Genomic DNA, 21,077 nt, shown 5'->3' with positions numbered 1-21,077 from the left:
TCAAAAGGTGAAATATGCAGGGTCCAGGGGGCAACCTGGGGCATGGGACTAATTCAGTAGCTCTGACACACGGCTAGCTCCGTGCTGTATCACTCGATTGGGACAAGCAATAAGCCAAGTTATCATTCTCCCTAATCACACACTGTATTTATTCTCAAACCTATTTCTGCTGAATTAAAGGTAAATTAACTGATTGGAATCTCAGTCCTCATCCTTCATCCCATTCACCCACACAGGCCTTTCAATAACTTGCAATTTCTCAAACCCCAGGTAGATTCTGCACCTCAAATCCATGGCCTTAAATAAAAATACTACCTGCAAACACTTTGTAGAAAAATAGATTGTGGATAGAGAAGAGGAGAGCAAGTGAAAGAGGAAAATGCTGGAGACGGGATTGGTGGAATAGGCAGTTCAGGATGGATGTGATGTGTTATTTATTTCACTCACCACCCCCCCCCCCCCCCACATCCCAGCATAACCCCACCTCCCGCTTTCCCGCCCCCATACTGTGAGCCCGGTTCTGAGTGCCTAGAGGCTATTTGACTGTGGAGGGATTACAGTTGTGGCACATCCTGTTCCCATCCAATGTCCACACACAAGCAATCAGGAGGTGGGGACACAGTCTGACTGACTGTCCCCAATCTCTCAGCCACATTTGCTATCCCTCCCCTGCCATCATCAACCCAATGCTCTGAGGCCAATTCTACAACTTTCCACACTGAGATCAGCTGATCTGGGACTATCAGTACCACATTGGGAAAAGTGCCTTTTGTTATTTACTCTGCAGTAACTCTCTATAGAACACTGCTGTCAGAGGTTGGACTCTCCCCCAGCCCGTCACAGTCAGTCTCCAGAGCTCTGCCTCTGGGGGCCTCAGCTTCATCGGCTGAGGACCGTGACCCACAGACACTCACTGACCAGGAGCCAGACTCTTCCTGGGAGCTGCCCTGCTGGCACAGGTCCAGAATGACCTTTCCAACACTTGTCAGATTCCCAACTCTGGTGTTCCTGGCAAAGCTCAGCTCTCTGGAGGAACATGGCAATTTTGAGAAGGTTGTGATCTTGGTGGGAGCATTGGCCTCTAGTGTCTGCTCTGCCTGATGAACATGTGTGTAGACCCCCTCGGAGAGGCTCAGTGATTGGGTCTCTCGGTGGAAACACAGCCTCCGATTCTGGTTAAGGTGGCGATATTTCTGATACCGGGGTGCTTTGGATTGGACTGATCCTTTCTTATTCAAGAAAGGGGTGTTTGTTGAGTCACTTGTTTTCCCTACGATATTCTTGCTTATTGCCCCCACCGTCAGGTTCCCGCTGCTCTCTGCAGCCGACTCACTCGCTCCGCGGAAGTTGGTTGATTGCTGGCACTCCTTCACCTGCAGTTCGTGCTCTTGGAGAACATCTGGGGCACTGCCACTCAAACCAGACCCAATCTGCTGCTGAAACCCAGGGGTTGGACAGTAGAGTAGATCCATGTCTGTGGGGCTCAGTGCTTCACTGGAATCATAGTCACTGTCAGTGGGGAGGAAAACCTCAGAGCAGCATTCATCATCCGAGCAAAACTGGGAATCTGCAAGAGACATGGGAAAACTTAAAGCAAATTCGTCAGGGCACCCATTGGAGTAACAGCCACTGGATTGACACTCACTGGATTAACACCCACTGGATTAGAACCCACTGGATTAACACCCACTGGATTAGAACCCACTGGATTAACACTCACTGGATTAACACCCACTGGATTAGAACCCACTGGATTAACACTCACTGGATTAGAACCCATTGGATTAACACCCACTGGATTAACACCCACTGGATTAACACCCACTGGATTAGAATCCACTGGATTAACACTCACTGGATTAACACCCACTGGATTAACACCCATTGGATTGACACTCAATGGATTATTACCCACTGGATTAACACTCACTGGATTAACACCCACTGGATTAACACTCACTGGATTAACACTCATTGGATTAGAACCCACTGGATTAACACTCACTGGATTAACACCCACTGGATTAGAACCCACTGGATTAACACTCACTGGATTAGAACCCATTGGATTAACACCCACTGGATTAACACCCACTGGAGTAACACCCACTGGATTAGCACCCACTGGATTAACACTCACTGGATTAACACCCACTGGATTAACACCCATTGGATTGACACTCAATGGATTATTACCCACTGGATTAACACTCACTGGATTAACACCCACTGGATTAACACTCACTGGATTAACACTCATTGGATTAGAACCCACTGGATTAACACTCACTAGATTAACACTCACTGGATTAGAAACCACTGGATTAACACTCACTGGATTAACACTCACTGGATTATCACTCACTGGATTATCACCCACTGGATTAACACCCACTGGATTAGACCCACTGGATTAACACCCACAGGATTAGAACCCACTGGATTAACACTCACTGGATTAACACCCACTGGATTAGAACCCACTGGATTAACACTCACTGGATTAGAACCCACTGGATTAACACCCACTGGATTAACACCCACTGGATTAACACTCACTGGATTAACACCCACTGGATTAGAACCCACTGGATTAACACTCACTGGATTAGAACCCACTGGATTAACACCCACTGGATTAACACCCACTGGATTAGAACCCACTGGATTAACACCCACTGGATTAACACCCACTGGATTAACACCCACTGGATTAACACTCACTGGATTAGAACCCACTGGATTAGCACTCACTAGATTAACACTCACTGGATTAGAACCCACTGGATTAACACTCACTGGATTAACACTCACTGGGTTATCACCCACTGGATTAACACCCACTGGATTAGAACCCACTGGATTAACACCCACTGGATTAACACTCACTGGATTAGAACCCACTGGATTAACACTCACTGGATTAGAACCCACTGGATTAACACCCACTGGATTAACACCCACTGGATTAACACTCACTTGATTAGAACCCACTGGATTAACACTCACTGGATTAACACTCACTGGATTAACATCCACTGGATTAACACCCACTGGATTAGCACTCACTGGATTATCACCCACTGGAGTATCACCCACTGGATTATCACCCACTGGATTAACACTCACTGGATTAACGCCCACTGGTTTAACACCCAATGGATTAACACCCACTGGATTAACACCCACTGGATTAACACCCACTGGATTAACACTCACTTGATTAGAACCCACTGGATTAACACTCACTGGATTAACACTCACTGGATTATCACCCACTGGATTAACATTCACTGGATTAGAACCCACTGGATTAACACTCACTGGATTAACACTCACTGGATTAGAGCCCACTGGATTATCACTCACTGGATTAACACTCATTTGATTATCACTCACTGGATTAACACTCACTGGATAAGAACCCACTGGATCAACACTCACTGGATTAACACTCACTGGATTATCACCCACTGGATTGACACTGGATTAACACCCATTGGATTATCACCCACTGGATTAACACTCACTGGATTAACACTCACTGGATTATCACCCACTGGATTAACACTCACTGGATTAACACTCACTGGATTATCACCCACTGGATTATCACCCACTGGATTAACACTCACTGGATTAACACCCACTGGATTAGAACCCACTGGATTAACACTCACTGGATTAACACTCACTGGATTATCACCCACTGGATTAACACTCACTGGATTATCACCCACTGGATTCTCACCCACTGGATTGACACTCACTAGATTATCACCCACTGGATTAACACTCACTGGATTAACACCCACTGGATTAGAACCCACTGGATTAACACTCACTAGATTAACACTCACTGGATTATCACCCACTGGATTAACACTCACTGGATTATCACCCACTGGATTCTCACCCACTGGATTGACACTCACTAGATTATCACCCACTGGATTAACACTCACTGGATTAACACTCACTGGATTATCACCCACTGGATTATCACCCACTGGATTAACACTCACTGGATTAACACCCACTGGATTAGAACCCACTGGATTAACACTCACTGGATTAACACTCACTGGATTATCACCCACTGGATTAACACTCACTAGATTATCACCCACTGGATTGACACTCACTGGATTATAACCCATTGGATTGACACTCACTGGATTAACACTCACTGGGATTAACACTCACTGGATTAACACTCACTGAATTACCACCCACTGGATTAACACTCACTGGATTAACACCCACTGGATTAAAACCCACTGGATTAACACTCACTGGATTAAAACCCACTGGATTAACACTCACTGGATTAAAACCCACGGAGTGGTCACGGACGGAGGGGTCACGGACGGAGAGGTCACGGATGTAGGGGTCACGGACGGAAGGGTCACGGACGGAGGGGTCACGGACAGAGGGGTCACGGACGGAGTGGTCACGGACGGAGAGGCCACGGATGGAGGGGTCACAGGCGAAGGGGTCACGGACGGAGGGGTCACGGACGGAGGGGTCACGGACGGAGAGGCCGCGGACGGAGAGGCCACGGATGGAGGGGTCACAGGCGAAGGGGTCACGGATGGAGGGGTCACAGGCGAAGGGGTCACGGACGGAGGGGTCACGGACAGAGTGGTCACGGACGGAGGGGTAACGGACGGAGTGGTCACGGACGGAGTGGTCACGGACGGAGTGGTCACGGGCGGAGTGGTCACGGCCGGAGTGGTCACGGCCGGAGTGGTCACGGACGGAGTGGTCACGGGCAGAGTGGTCACGGACGGAGGGGTCACGGACGGAGTGGTCACGGACGGAGGGGTCACGGACGGAGGGGTCACGGACGGAGTGGTCACGGACGGAGTGGTCACGGACGGAGGGGGTCACGGACGGAGGGGGTCACGGACGGAGGGGGTCACGGACGGAGGGGCTCACGGACGGAGTGGTCACGGACGGAGGGGGTCACGGACGGAGGGGGTCACGGACGGAGGGGGTCACGGACGGAGGGGCTCACGGACGGAGTGGTCCCTGCGGATTGCTGACCCGGGAAGTGAGGGGAGCTGTGTTTGGTGGTGGCATCATGCTGGAGTTGACAGAAATGGCGGATGATGACCCTTTGAATGTGGAGGCTGCTGGGGTGAAAGGTGAGGACAGGGGGGACCCTATTCTGGTTCTGGTTTTACGTTCCTGGTCTGTTACAGCGTTCTGGACTCAACATTGACCTCAATAGCTTTAGACTCTGAACCTTGACCTCCATCTGGACCCCTTTTTTGTTTTATTTGTTTGTCCCGTGGGCAGCACAGTAACACAGTGGTTAGCACTGTTGCTTCACAGCTCCAGGGTCCCAGGTTTGATTCCCGGCTTGGGTCACTGTCTGTGCGGAGTCTGCACGTTCTCCCCGTGTGTGCGTGGGTTTCCTCCGGGTGCTCTGGTTTCCTCCCACAGTCCAAAGATGTGCAGGTTAGGTGAATTGGACATCCTGAATTCTCCCTCAGTGTACTCGAACAGGTGCCGGAATCTGGCGACTAGGGGCTTTTCACAGTAACTTCATTGCAGTGTTAATGTAAGCCTACTTGTGACAATAATAAAGATTATTATCAATGCAAATCCTCTCCCCCACTGTGCCAGCTGTCACTTGTTCTTCAGTGTTGCTTTCACTGAGCACTGAGCTTTTTTCTCCTGTTTTCTTAACCTTATGCTACTTTCAGCACCTTCTTTAGTCCTTAATGCCACCGTTAACACTCCTTTTGTCTTGTGTCGTGACATCTTGGTCAATCTTTCCTTAGTTCTGACCTATCTCCACCCTCTCTCCAGATTATAAAATCTGTTCCATTTCTATTCCTCTTCAGCTCTGAAGAAGAGTCATGAGGACTCGAAACGCTACCTCGGTTTCTCTCTCCACAGACTCTGCCGGACCTGCTGAGTTTATCCAACACTTTCTCTTTTTGTTTCAGGTTTTCAGCAACTGTAGAATTTTGCTTTGATTCTGAGCTTTATGCAGCTGGATACTGATGTTGGATTTGTGCAGCTTGAGTTGATTAGAGAGGGTGTATCCTGCCCAGCACATTAAATTTAGAAAGGAATGTTTCTAAAATTATATATTTCTTGTCAAATAAGGAAGGTTATTGAGCATCAAATGGAGCATTTCAGGACACAGAATCACATTGAGAGGTTGAATAGAGATTGTCCTCGGGGTTTGGTGAATCAGTGATAATAAACATCCACTGGCAGAGTGTGCGGGGAATGTGAAGTTATGTTTTCACACGGCAGGGGGTGGGGGGGGTGGGGGGGGGTGGTATTAGAACATTATTAGGAAGAGGGCAGAACACCAATTAAAAGGGAACTGGGTAAGGATTAAAAACAAAATTTTTTAAGGATTTGGGAAAGCGCGGTGGGAATGGGATTGGAATCGAAGATCCAAGTTGAAGAGTTAAATCTGGGGGAGCTGTAATGGCCTCAATGATCTTCACTGTGCCGTAGTGAGTCATTGATTTTGCAATCAATACCCTTTCCCCATGAGACGATTAGGTAGGTAAATGATTTCCATTTTCCTCACCGCTTACGGCACTTCTCCGTGGATTTTGTGGTGAGGGTAACGGGGAAGGCAGGTAATCCATGTGGGACGAAGTGGAATCATTCTTCCCCTGAGGAGATTCCGCACAGGAACTGATGAACCATGTGATTGGGAGGCCCCTGGAGGGATGTTTATAGCGGGCATATTGCAATACATCCATAATCCACCTGGTCTCTCTCCAAATTATATCCAGCTGCTGCAGAAGAAAGAATAGGAAACGTAATACAGAGACCTGCAAGCTCGCCTGTACCACACACTCGCCTGTACCACACACTCGCCTGTACCACACACTCACCTGTACCACACACTCGCCTGTACCACACACTCGCCTGTACCACACACTCGCCTGAACCACACACTCGCCTGTACCACACACTCGCCTGTACCACACACTCGCCTGTACCACACACTCGCCTGTACCACACACTCGCCTGTACCACACACGCGCCTGTACCACACACGCGTCTGTACCACACACTCGCCTGTACCACACACTCGCCTGTACCACAAACTCACTTGTACCACACACTCGCCTGTACCACACACTCGCCTGTACCACACACTCGCCTGTACCACACACTCGCCTGTACCACACACTCAGCTTTACCACACACTTGCCTGCACCACACAAAACTGCACTGCACAGCACTCCCCTGTGCTGCATACACAGCTACACTGCACAGTTGCCTGAATGCACACTTCCATGAGCAACAGTCACCTGTACCACACACTCACCTGTACCACGCACTCACCTGTACCACATACTCACCTGTACTGCACACTCTCCTGTACTGCACACACAACTGCACTGAACACTTGCCTGCACAGCAGTCGCCCTTACAGCACACTCGCCTGCACCACACAATCAGCTTCAATGCACACTCAACTGTACCTCACATTCACCTGGACTGTGTACTTACCTGTACCACACACTCACCTGTACCACACACTCACCTGTGCCACCTATTCACCTGTACCACACACTCACCTGTACTGCACAATTGCCTGTACCGCATACTCAGTTGTACCACACACACTCACTCGTACCATAAATTCACCTGTACCGCACACTCACCTGTACCGCACACTCACTGGTACCACACACTCACCTGTACTGCACAATTGCCTGTACCGCATACTCAGTTGTACCACACACACTCACTCGTACCATAAATTCACCTGTACCGCACACTCACTGGTACCACACATTCAGCTGTCCCATACTCTCGCTTATAAACCATACACTTACCTGCACTACACACTCATGTGCACCACCCACTCATCTGTACCACACACTCACCTCTACTGAACAGTCATTTGTACAGCAGTCACTTGTATCACACAGTCACCAGTGCTAATCAGCCACCTGTGTCATACAATCACTTACACCGAATACTCACCTGTACCGCAGTCTCCTGTCGCATACACTGTATGATGCAGTGTTCTAAAGGAAGACAGGGACACACTGGGTCAGCAGCCAGGGTGGCTCCTATAGTGGTCTTCACAGCAAGCGGCCCCAGCAATAACTCTATCAATGACCCACCCTCTGTCAGATTGCCCCACAACTGCTCCTCATACGATCGTGGGCAGGGACTCAAACATTCTGCTCTAATTGGCACACAGCTCATCTTACAGGCACCTCGAGCTGAACCTGTGACATTCTGTGGAATCAGTGATTCAAAGTACTCCAATTCCAGAGTATATATGATGATTCGTAAGGATAACACAAGTTATAAACTTTGTCTTATACTCTAATGTTTTCAGTAAGTACACAGCTCATGCAAACCAATAGGTGAAATGTGGTCAGACACCTCACACTCTGAAACCAAGTGACTGACGCTACCCAAAACTAATTATGTGGATTTCCCATCATATTCCCCCAGATTCTCTCACACTGAGTCAACTGGTCTAACTGCAACTCTGGCTTTCACACAAGGATTTCCAAACTCTGATTTTGAAGAACACACTTTGGAATCTCCCATACAAGGCTTTTTCTTGGAAGCCTTCAGCAAGGATCCACATCCAGGGTTTCAACCTATCCTTTCAGTGGATTTCCACGTGGACTCAAGGTTTCACACAATCTCTCAGGTACCAGCCGTGCCAATAGCTGTTTCACAGGCTGTATTAAGATGTCACCAAACTTAGGATCGCCACTGATGTTTGGCTTCTCACTAACCGACTTCACCAGGTCGGCACATTGTAGCTCTGTCTTTAACTGTCCCTTTCTTTAACTTCAGTGAACAGTACCTTGTTCAGATTCCAGTTCTTTGTCCCTTTGACTTCAGCCTTGGATTTTCCTCCTTCATACCCTGATTTCTGGAACCTTTTGTTGTTTAGCTGTCTTTCTCCATCCTATATTGTACTGCCTGCTCTGCAGCTTCTGTGGAAATACTTCTTGTTTCGCAGTTACCTGGTTTCAACTGCACTCAAGTGTTTCTTCTTTTCAGTGATGGGATTCTGGTTGCTTAACAACAGATCAGTTTTTTTATCTCTGCAGTTGCTTTTACGTTATAAAATCCTAATTACAATGCAGGCAAAATCTAAAGTGAGACTAAAAGCCATAGCCAGACTAAAGTTTTAACCCTGTTTTAGCGCACAATTACAGAAGCACAATTTAAGTTTAAACCTATACCATGGGCTGATTTCTCCAATTTGGAGGCCATGTCCCCACACCGACCTGGGAACGGTTAGGCAAGAAAAACTGTCGCAAAACGGCCACCGAGTCCCCGTTTTGCTGGGGGCTAGTCGGGAGGCAGCGTAGAGCACCCAGCTCTAGCTGTTAAGGCCTGGAGAATTGGCGTTCCGTGGCCGCGTATGCGCACGGCGGCGGCCTGCAGTGCCCGTGCCGTGCAACATGGCGGATGTCGCTCGCGGAGCCGGCCCGTGAAATAGTCCCTCCCTTCGGCCGGCTCGCATGCCCTGGACCGCCCCACCACAGTGTCCCCAGCCCCGAATATGTCCATCCCTGCCTGCGGATCGGCCCTCCCCCGGCCGTGGCGGCACTGGGCTGAGTCCGCAGCCACCACGCCGAGTTCCCGATGGGTGAGACCACACGCGACCCATGCTGTCGGGAACTCGGCCGGTCGGGGGCAGAACATCGTGGGGAGGATACGTGGCGTGAGTACGCTGCTTTGGCGGAGGTGGAGAATTGCGGAAGTGGCGCCGCCATCGATTCTGTCGGGAATTTGGATCCAGCACATCGCCGAAGGCGATTTCGGCGTCGCTGACCAGAGAATCCAGCCCCTCATTCCGAATATTCACAGTACAAATATAAATGCCTAAAACTATCCCTATTTCCTAACAAAGGAAATGAGTGGAGAGTCCTTTTGGCTGTAATTATTCTTGAAGTGGTCTTTCCAAAGTATTTTCCTGTTCCTTACAGAATGTTGCTGGGGTAGGGTGCCTCCTGGAAACTCACCAAAATCCGCATTCACCATGTGTTACCCAGAAAGGACTATTAAACGACAGGGTTGCTCAAAGCTGAGCCCAATCTCCGCAAACATTCACACACTGGGATGTTCCAAGATCAGTCACAGAATAAGGAGAAGGCACAATGTTCCACTCGGTGCAAAACGTGTCTCACAGAAAGTTCTCAGTGACCAAATCATCAGTAGAGTCATTCTGCAACTTGCTCAACTTGCAGTTCCGAATGGTCCCGGTTCCACAAAACTATTAGAGTTCTGGTGCTTGATTGAAAAGCACACCAAATATACTTGACTGAGTTACAGACTGGAATCTAATCTAATCGCGGAGTTCGGGGACGTTTATATATCGAATAACAGGCACCCGGGAGAGAGTTACAGACCGGAATCTAATCGAGGGGTTCGGGGTGGTTTATATATAGAATAACAGATACCCGGGAGTGAGTTACAGACTGGAATCTAATCGAGGGGTTCGGGGTGGTTTATATATAGACTAACAGATACCTGGGAATGAGTTACAGACTGGAATCTAATCGAGGGGTTCTGGGTGGTTTATATATAGAATAACAGACACCCGGGAGAGAGTTACAGACTGGAATCTAATCGAGGGGTTCAGGGTGGATTATATAGAGAATAACAGATCCCTGGGAGTGAGTTACAGACTGGAATCTAATCGAGGGGCTCAGTGCGGTTTATATATAGAATAACAGATACCCGGGAGTGAGTTACAGACTGGAATCTAATCGAGGGGTTCGGGGTGGTTTATATATAGAATAACAGATACCCGGGAATGAGTTACAGACCGGAATCTAATCGAGGGGTTCAGGGTGGTTTATATACAGAATAACAGATACCCGGGAGTGAGATACAGACTGGAATCTAATCGAGGGGTTCAGGGTGGTTTATATATAGACTAACAGATACCTGGGAGTGAGTTACAGACTGGAATCTAATCGAGGGGTTCTGGGTGGTTTATATATAGAATAACAGACACCCGGGAGAGAGTTACAGACTGGAATCTAATCGAGGGGTTCAGGGTGGATTATATAGAGAATAACAGATCCCTGGGAGTGAGTTACAGACTGGAATCTAATCGAGGAGTTCGGGGTGGTTTATATATAGAATAACAGATACCTGGGAGTGAGTTACAGACTGGAATCTAATCGAGGGGTTCGGGGTGGTTTCTATATAGAATAACAGATACCCGGGAGTGAGTTACAGACTGGAATCTAATCGAGGGGTTCGGGGAGGTTTATATATAGAATAACAGATACCCGGGAGAGAGTTACAGACTGGAATCTAATCGAGGGGTTCGGGGAGGTTTATATATAGAATAACAGATACCCGGGAGAGAGTTACAGACTGGAATCTAATCGAGGGGCTCAGTGTGGTTTATATATAGAATAACAGATAACCGGGAGTGAGTTACAGACTGGAATCTAATCGAGAGGTTCGGGGTGGTTTATATATAGAATAACAGATACCCGGGAGTGAGTTACAGACTGGAATCTAATCGAGGGGTTCAGTATGGTTTATATGTAGAATAACAGATGCCCGGGAGTGAGTTACAGACTGGAATCTAATCGAGGGGTTCGGGGTGGTTTATATATAGACTAACAGATACCTGGGAGTGAGTTACAGACTGGAATCTAATCGAGGGGTTCGGGGTGGTTTATATATAGAATAACAGATACCCGGGAGTGAGTTACAGACTGGAATCTAATAGAGGGGTTCAGTATGGTTTATATGTAGAATAACAGATACCCGGGAGTGAGTTACAGACTGGAATCTAATCGAGGGGTTCGGGATGGTTTATATATAGAATAATAGATACCCGGGAGTGAGTTACAGACTGGAATCTAATTGAGGGGTTCGGGGTGGTTTATATGTAGAATAACAGATACCCGGGAGAGAGTTACAGACTGGAATCTAATCGAGGTGTTCGGTGTGGTTTATATATAGAATAACAGACACCCAGGAGTGAGTTACAGACTGGAATCTAATCGAGGGGTTCGGGGTGGTTTATATATAGAATAACAGATACCCGGGAGTGAGTTACAGACTGGAATCTAATCGAGGGGTTCGGGGTGGTTTATATATAGAATAACAGATACCCGGGAGTGAGTTACAGACTGGAATCTAATCGAGGGGTTCAGTATGGTTTATATGTAGAATAACAGATACCCGGGAGTGAGTTACAGACTGGAATCTAATCGAGGGGTTCGGGGTGGTTTATATGTAGAATAACAGATACCCGGATGAGAGTTACAGACTGGAATCTAATCGAGGGGTTCAGTGTGGTTTATATAGAGAATAATAGATACCCGGGAGTGAGTTACAGACTGGAATCTATTCGAGGGGTTCGGGGTGGATTATAAATGGAATATGATGTGCTGTGCTCCTACCTGCACTGATTCTGACACCATCCTGTGCCTCTGTTTTGCAGAGAGAAGTTCCTCATCGGAAATGGCCTCTCTCAATGCCTGTTGGGAAATGAGTGAGTCTAGTTCGAGTAGTGTTGACACGAGGCAGTACCGGCTCATGAATCGTTCCCTGTAGCAGCAGAAGTGAACTATGGAAGCACAGAAATGTGTCAGAATGTGACGGTGAATAAATGTATGATGTATCAGAGTAGAAAGTCCTCACAGCCCATCATCACCGCCCCCAAACATCCCCATTAATAAACATCCAATTAAACATCACGGGTGGGATTCCCCGACCCCCCGCCGGGCTGGGGAATTCTCCGGTGCCGGGGTTTTGGTGGGGGCAGGAATCGCGCGTGCCGGTCGGCGGCCGCTGGCAGTGGCACCCCTGGTGATTCTCTGACCCGCGATGGGCCGAGTGGCCGCCCATTTTCGACGGGTCCCGCCGGCGTAAGTCACAACAGGTCCTTACCGGCGGGACCTGGCTCCACGGGCGGCCTGTGTCCTCGGGGGGGCGTGGGGGGGATCTGGCCCCGGGGGGTGCCCCCACTGTGGCCTGGCCTGCGATCGAGCCCACCGATCCGCGGCGGGCCTGTGCCATGGCCGGTGCGGAGAAGAACCCCACTGCACATGCGCTGGGATGACGCCAGCACACGCTGGCACATCCGCACACGCTGGCACTCCCGCACACGCTGGCACACCCGCACACGCTGGCACACCCGCACACGCTGGCACTCCCGCACACGCTGGCACACCCGCACACGCTGGCACTCCCGCACACGCTGGCACACCCGCACACGCTGGCACACCCGCAAACGCTGGCACTCCCGCACACGTTGGCACTCCCGCACATGTGCTGGGATGACGCCAGCACACGCTGGCACACCCGCACACGCTGGCACACCCGCACACGCTGGCACTCCCGCACACACTGGCACTCCCGCACACGCTGGCACTCCCGCACACGTTGGCACTCCCGCACACGCTGGCACTCCCCCACACGCTGGCACTCCCGCACACGTTGGCACTCCCGCACATGTGCTGGGATGACGCCAGCACACGCTGGCACACCCGCACACGCTGGCACACCCGCACACGCTGGCATACCCGCACACGCTGGCACACCCGCAAACGCTGGCACTCCCGCACACGTTGGCACTCCCGCACATGTGCTGGGATGACGCCAGCACACGCTGGCACACCCGCACACGCTGGCACACCCGCACACGCTGGCACTCCCGCACACGCTGGCACTCCCGCACACGCTGGCACTCCCGCACACGTTGGCACTCCCGCACACGCTGGCACTCCCCCACACGCTGGCACTCCCGCACACGTTGGCACTCCCGCACATGTGCTGGGATGACGCCAGCACACGCTGGCACACCCGCACACGCTGGCACTCCCGCACACACTGGCACTCCCGCACACGCTGGCACACCCGCACACGCTGGCACTCCCGCACACGCTGGCACTCCCGCACACGCTGGCACTCCCCCACACGCTGGCACACCCGCACACGCTGGCACACCCGCACACGCTGGCACTCCCGCACACGCTGGCATACCCGCACACGCTGGCACACCCGCACACGCTGGCACACCTGCACACGCTGGCACACCCTGGCACACCCGCACACGCTGGCACACCCGCACACGCTGGCACTCCCACACACGCTGGCACTCCCCCACACGCTGGCACTCCCCCACACGCTGGCACACCCGCACACGCTGGCACACCCGCATACGCTGGCACACCCGCACACGCTGGCACTCCTGCACACGCTGGCACACCCGCACACGCTGGCACTCCCGCACACGCTGGCACACCCGCACACGCTGGCACTCCCGCACACGCTGGCACACCCGCACACGCTGGCACTCCCGCACACGCTGGCACTCCCCCACACGCTGGCACACCCGCACACGCTGGCACTCCCGCACACGCTGGCACACCCGCACACGCTGGCACTCCCGCACACGCTGGCACTCCCGCACACGCTGGCACTCCCCCACACGCTGGCACACCCACACACGCTGGCACTCCCACACACGCTGGCACTCCCACACACGCTGGCACTCCCCCACACGCTGGCACACCCACATACGCTGGCACTCCCGCACACGCTGGCACACCCGCACACGCTGGCACTCCCGCACACGCTGGCACTCCCCCACACGCTGGCACACCCGCACACGCTGGCACTCCCGCACACGCTGGCACTCCCGCACACGCTGGCACTCCCCCACACGCTGGCACTCCCCCACACGCTGGCACACCCACACACGCTGGCACTCCCCCACACGCTGGCACACCCACACACGCTGGCACACCCACACACGCTGGCACTCCCCCACACGCTGGCACTCCCACACACGCTGGCACTCCCACACACGCTGGCACTCCCACACACGCTGGCACTCCCACACACGCTGGCACTCCCGCACACGCTGGCACACCCACACACGCTGGCACTCCCGCACACGCTGGCACACCCGCACACGCTGGCACTCCCGCACACGCTGGCACTCCCCCACACGCTGGCACACCCACACACGCTGGCACTCCCGCACACGCTGGCACACCCGCACACGCTGGCACTCCCGCACACGCTGGCATACCCGCACACGCTGGCACACCCGCAAACGCTGGCACTCCCGCACACGTTGGCACTCCCGCACATGTGCTGGGATGACGCCAGCACACGCTGGCACACCCGCACACGCTGGCACACCCGCACACGCTGGCACTCCCGCACACGTTGGCACTCCCGCACACGCTGGCACTCCCGCACACGCTGGCACTCCCGCACACGTTGGCACTCCCGCACATGTGCTGGGATGACGCCAGCACACGCTGGCACACCCGCACACGCTGGCACACCCGCACACGCTGGCACTCCCGCACACGCTGGCACTCCCGCACACGCTGGCACACCCGCACACGCTGGCACTCCCGCACACGCTGGCACACCCGCACACGCTGGCACTCCCCCACACGCTGGCACTCCCCCACACGCTGGCACACCCGCACACGCTGGCACACCCGCACACGCTGGCACACCCGCACACGCTGGCACTCCCCCACACGCTGGCACTCCCGCACACGCTGGCATACCCGCACACGCTGGCACTCCCGCACACGCTGGCATACCCGCACACGCTGGCACACCCGCACACGCTGGCACACCCGCACACGCTGGCACACCCTGGCACACCCGCACACGCTGGCACACCCGCACACGCTGGCACTCCCACACACGCTGGCACTCCCCCACACGCTGGCACTCCCCCACACGCTGGCACACCCGCACACGCTGGCACACCCGCACACGCTGGCACACCCGCACACGCTGGCACACCCTGGCACACCCGCACACGCTGGCACACCCGCACACGCTGGCACTCCCACACACGCTGGCACTCCCCCACACGCTGGCACACCCGCACACGCTGGCACACCCGCACACGCTGGCACACCCGCACACGCTGGCACTCCCCCACACGCTGGCACTCCCGCACACGCTGGCATACCCGCACACGCTGGCACTCCCGCACACGCTGGCATACCCGCACACGCTGGCACACCCGCACACGCTGGCACACCCGCACACGCTGGCACACCCTGGCACACCCGCACACGCTGGCACACCCGCACACGCTGGCACTCCCACACACGCTGGCACTCCCACACACGCTGGCACTCCCCCACACGCTGGCACACCCGCACACGCTGGCACACCCGCACACGCTGGCACACCCGCACACGCTGGCACTCCTGCACACGCTGGCACTCCCACACACGCTGGCACTCCCCCACACGCTGGCACACCCACACACGCTGGCACTCCCGCACACGCTGGCGCTCCCGCACACGCTGCGCTGGGATGACGCCAGCACACGCTGGCACATCCGCACACGCTGGCACTCCCGCACACGCTGGCACACCCGCACACGCTGGCACTCCCGCACACGCTGGCACTCCCGCACACGCTGGCACTCCCGCACACGCTGGCACTCCCGCACACGCTGGCACTCCCGCACACGCTGGCACTCCCCCACACGCTGGCACTCCCGCACACGCTGGCATACCCGCACACGCTGGCATACCCGCACACGCTGGCACTCCCGCACACGCTGGCACTCCCGCACACGCTGGGCACTCCCGCACACGCTGGCACTCCCGCACACGCTGGCACTCCCGCACACGCTGGCACACCCGCACACGCTGGCACACCCGCACACGCTGGCACTCCCGCACACGCTGGCACACCCGCACCCGCTGGCGCTCCCGCACACGCTGGCGCTCCCGCACACGCTGGGCACTCCCGCACACGCTCGCACTCCCGCACACGCTGGCACTCCCGCACACGCTGGCACACCCGCACACGCTGGCACTCCCGCACACGCTGGCACTCCCGCACACGCTGGCACTCCCGCACACGCTGGCACACCCGCACACGCTGGCGCTCCCGCACACGCTGGGCACTCCCGCACACGCTGGCACTCCCGCACACGCTGGCACTCCCGCACACGCTGGCACTCCCGCACACGCTGGCACACCCGCACATGCTGGCACACCCGCACATGCGCCAACTCGTGCCGGCCGGCGGAGGCCCTTCGGCACCAAACACTGCTGCGCCGGCCCAGCCCCTGAAGGTGCGGAGGATTCTGCACCTTCGGGGCGGCCCGATGCCGGAGTGGTTCACACCGCCCCTCGGCGACAGAGTGGCTGAGCCGCCGGTTCGCGGAGAATCCCGCCCCCATTCCATAAGGCAAATTGAATGTTGGCCTTTATTTCAAAGGAAATGGAAAATAAATATAGTGAAGTCTTTCTAAAACTCTCCGAGGCACTAGATAAACCACAGCTGGAATACTGCGAACAGTTTTAATCCCTGTATCTAAGGAAAGATATACCGGCATTGGAGGCCGTCCAGGGAAGGCTGACTCGGTTGATCCGGGTATGGAGGGATTTTCTTATGAGGAGAGGTTGAGTAGTTTGGGTCTGTACTCATTGGAGTTTAGAAGAATGAGAGGCGACCTTATTGAGGCAGATCGGATTCTCAGGTGGTTTGACGGGGTCGATGCTGAGAGGATGTTTCCCCTTGGGGGAGAGTCTGGGACCAGAAGGCAGAATCTCAGAGTGAGGGGTCACCCATTTCACACAGAGATGAGGAGGAATTTCTTCTCTTAGAGGTGAGTGAATCTGTGGAATTCTTTACCGCAGAGAGCTGTAGAGGCTGGGGCGTTAAGCATGTTCAAGGCTGAGACAGACAGATAGCTATCAGCTCCACAATGATACAGGTGGGTTGGTGCAGTGAGAGGATAGCTATCGGCTCCACAATGATACAGGTGGGTTGGTGCAGTGAGAGGATAGCTATCGGCTCCACAATGATACAGGTGGGTTGATGCAGTGAGAGGATAGCTATCAGCTCCACAATGATACAGGTGGGTTGGTGCAGTGAGAGGATAGCTATCGGCTCCACAATGATACAGGTGGGTTGGTGCAGTGAGAGGGTGGCTATCAGCTCCACAATGATACAGGTGGGTTGGTGCAGTGAGAGGGTGGCTATCAGCTCCACAATGATACAGGTGGGTTGGTGCAGTGAGAGGATAGCTATCGGCTCCACAATGATACAGGTGGGTTGGTGCAGTGAGAGGATAGCTATCAGCTCCACAATGATACAGGTGGGTTGGTGCAGTGAGAGGGTGGCTATCAGCTCCACAATGATACAGGTGGGTTGGTGCAGTGAGAGGATAGCTATCGGCTCCACAATGATACAGGTGGGTTGGTGCAGTGAGAGGATAGCTATCAGCTCCACAATGATACAGGTGGGTTGGTGCAGTGAGAGGGTGGCTATCAGCTCCACAATGATACAGGTGGGTTGGTGCAGTGAGAGGATAGCTATCGGCTCCACAATGATACAGGTGGGTTGGTGCAGTGAGAGGGTGGCTATCAGCTCCACAATGATACAGGTGGGTTGGTGCAGTGAGAGGGTGGCTATCGGCTCCACAATGATACAGGTGGGTTGGTGCAGTGAGAGGATAGCTATCGGCTCCACAATGATCCAGGTGGGTTGGTGCAGTGAGAGGATAGCTATCGGCTCCACAATGATCCAGGTGGGTTGGTGCAGTGAGAGGATAGCTATCGGCTCCACAATGATACAGGTGGGTTGGTGCAGTGAGAGGGTGGCTATCGGCTCCACAATGATACAGGTGGGTTGGTGCAGTGAGAGGGTGGCTATCAGCTCCACAATGATACAGGTGGGTTGGTGCAGTGAGAGGATAGCTATCGGCTCCACAATGATACAGGTGGGTTGGTGCAGTGAGAGGATAGCTATCGGCTCCACAATGATACAGGTGGGTTGGTGCAGTGAGAGGATAGCTATCGGCTCCACAATGATACAGGTGGGTTGGTGCAGTGAGAGGATAGCTATCGGCTCCACAATGATACAGGTGGGTTGGTGCAGTGAGAGGATAGCTATCGGCTCCACAATGATACAGGTGGGTTGGTGCAGTGAGAGGATAGCTATCGGCTCCACAATGATACAGGTGGGTTGGTGCAGTGAGAGGATAGCTATCAGCTCCACAATGATACAGGTGGGTTGGTGCAGTGAGAGGGTGGCTATCGGCTCCACAATGATACAGGTGGGTTGGTGCAGTGAGAGGATAGCTATCGGCTCCACAATGATACAGGTGGGTTGGTGCAGTGAGAGGATAGCTATCGGCTCCACAATGATACAGGTGGGTTGGTGCAGTGAGAGGATAGCTATCGGCTCCACAATGATACAGGTGGGTTGGTGCAGTGAGAGGGTGGCTATCAGCTCCACAATGATACAGGTGGGTTGGTGCAGTGAGAGGATAGCTATCAGCTCCACAATGATACAGGTGGGTTGGTGCAGTGAGAGGGTGGCTATCGGCTCCACAATGATACAGGTGGGTTGGTGCAGTGAGAGGGTGGCTATCGGCTCCACAATGATACAGGTGGGTTGGTGCAGTGAGAGGGTGGCTATCGGCTCCACAATGATACAGGTGGGTTGGTGCAGTGAGAGGGTGGCTATCGGCTCCACAATGATACAGGTGGGTTGGTGCAGTGAGAGGATAGCTATCGGCTCCACAATGATACAGGTGGGTTGGTGCAGTGAGAGGGTGGCTATCGGCTCCACAATGATACAGGTGGGTTGGCGCAGTGAGAGGATAGCTATCGGCTCCACAATGATACAGGTGGGTTGGTGCAGTGGGCAGGGACGTAGCAGGTGGAGTTCAACTCTGAGAAGTGTGAGGTCATGCATTAGGGAGGTCAAACAGTAAAAGGGAATACCCAATAAACGGGAATATACTGAGAGGGGTAGATGATGTGAGAGATCTTGGCGTGTATGTTCACAGGTCCCTAAAGGTAGCAGTACAGGTAGATGAGTGAGGTTGTAAAGTAGATATATGGAATGCTCTCCTTCATTGGCATAGGAAGAGTCCGTCTTGTTTATTCCCTTATTTTCCCTTCCTTTTATTTTTGCCGTTCTTATTATGATCCATGGATGATTAATGGACCTGTATTTTAAGACAAGCAGAAGGTTCCAGAAGTCTGTGCTGGTTTAAACTGGAGCTATAGACTTTTCAGCACCAGGGAGAGAGATGGGTTAGGACTCAGTTTGACTGATTACTGGTGGCCAAATGAATTGGCCCAAAAGGCTGGTCTCTGTCTGGTAAGAGGTGGTGATTAGATCCTATTAGGGCAGCACGGTAGCATTGTGGATAGCACAAATGCTTCACAGCACCAGGGTCCCAGGTTCGATTCCGGCTTGGGTCACTGTCTGTGCGGAGTCTGCACATCCTCCCCGTGTGTGCATGGGTTTCCTCCGGGTGCTCCGGTTTCCTCCCACAGTCCAAAGATGTGCGGGTTAGGTGGATTGGCCATGCTAAATTGCCCATAGTGTCCAAAATTGTCCTTAGTGTAGGGTGGGGTTATTGGGTTATGGGAATAGGGTGGAGGTATGGAGCTTGGGTAGGGTGCTCTTTCCAAGAGCCGGTGCAGACTCGATGGGCCGAATGGCCTCCTTCTGCACTGTAAATTCTATGATAATCTATGATAATCCCAGTGAGTTGCTGAGGTTTCAGTTTGACCCGAGCAGCCCCGAGGAGGGTGCTGCTACCCACTCCGCTTCTTTTTTCTCCAGAAGGTCTGTGTTTCTGAACTGGGATGAATCTATTTACAGGGAACCATTACAGGCTGTGGGACAAAGTCCAGAATCTGTTATCTCTCTCCAGAAGGCCTGTGGGCCTGTTTTCCGGAAAGATAGAGGCTTGCATTTAAATCACAAACTGAAAGAAAGGTTTGAACAGAAAACTACCTTTGCAGAAAAGCCCATCAGTACATTTCTAAATTACAGAGAACCTGAATGAATGAATTAATCTACAGAGAGACCATTACAAGCTGTAAACCAAAGACTTTAATCTGCAAGCTTGTTGTGAAGAAAAGTGTGCTGAAAGCCAATATCTGAAAGAGAGACTCTTTCTTCCTTTCCCTTGTGATTTTTGCCCCTTTCCACCCCTCTATGGCCTTGATTCATTCATCTCCCTTCATGGGTGAGTGACCGGAAGTGTCGAAGCCCCAATGTTTATAAACATTGACCACACGCTTGAGTAATTATAATGC

The 21,077-nt window shown here is 53.1% G+C and overlaps 1 protein-coding gene across 1 annotated transcript in view; it reads right to left on the bottom strand.

Annotated features, from left to right (window-relative positions):
- Nucleotides 1-506: 506 nt before the first annotated feature.
- Nucleotides 507-21,077, bottom strand: part of ankfn1a (ankyrin repeat and fibronectin type III domain containing 1a) — a 347,506-nt gene continuing 326,935 nt past the window's right edge. The window contains exons 21-23 of the mRNA XM_072483882.1: nt 12,408-12,574; nt 6,563-6,776; nt 507-1,567 (exon numbers count right to left, since the gene is read on the bottom strand). Coding sequence (XP_072339983.1) covers nt 795-1,567; nt 6,563-6,776; nt 12,408-12,574 — 1,154 coding nt within the window. The 3' untranslated portion in view covers nt 507-794. The remainder of the gene's footprint in view (nt 1,568-6,562; nt 6,777-12,407; nt 12,575-21,077) is intronic.

The sequence above is a fragment of the Scyliorhinus torazame genome, chromosome 18, assembly GCF_047496885.1.
Source record: "Scyliorhinus torazame isolate Kashiwa2021f chromosome 18, sScyTor2.1, whole genome shotgun sequence".
Lineage (NCBI taxonomy): Eukaryota > Metazoa > Chordata > Chondrichthyes > Carcharhiniformes > Scyliorhinidae > Scyliorhinus > Scyliorhinus torazame.
The sequence above is the reverse complement of the archived record's forward strand: the minus strand, read 5'-3'. Positions and strand labels throughout refer to the sequence as shown.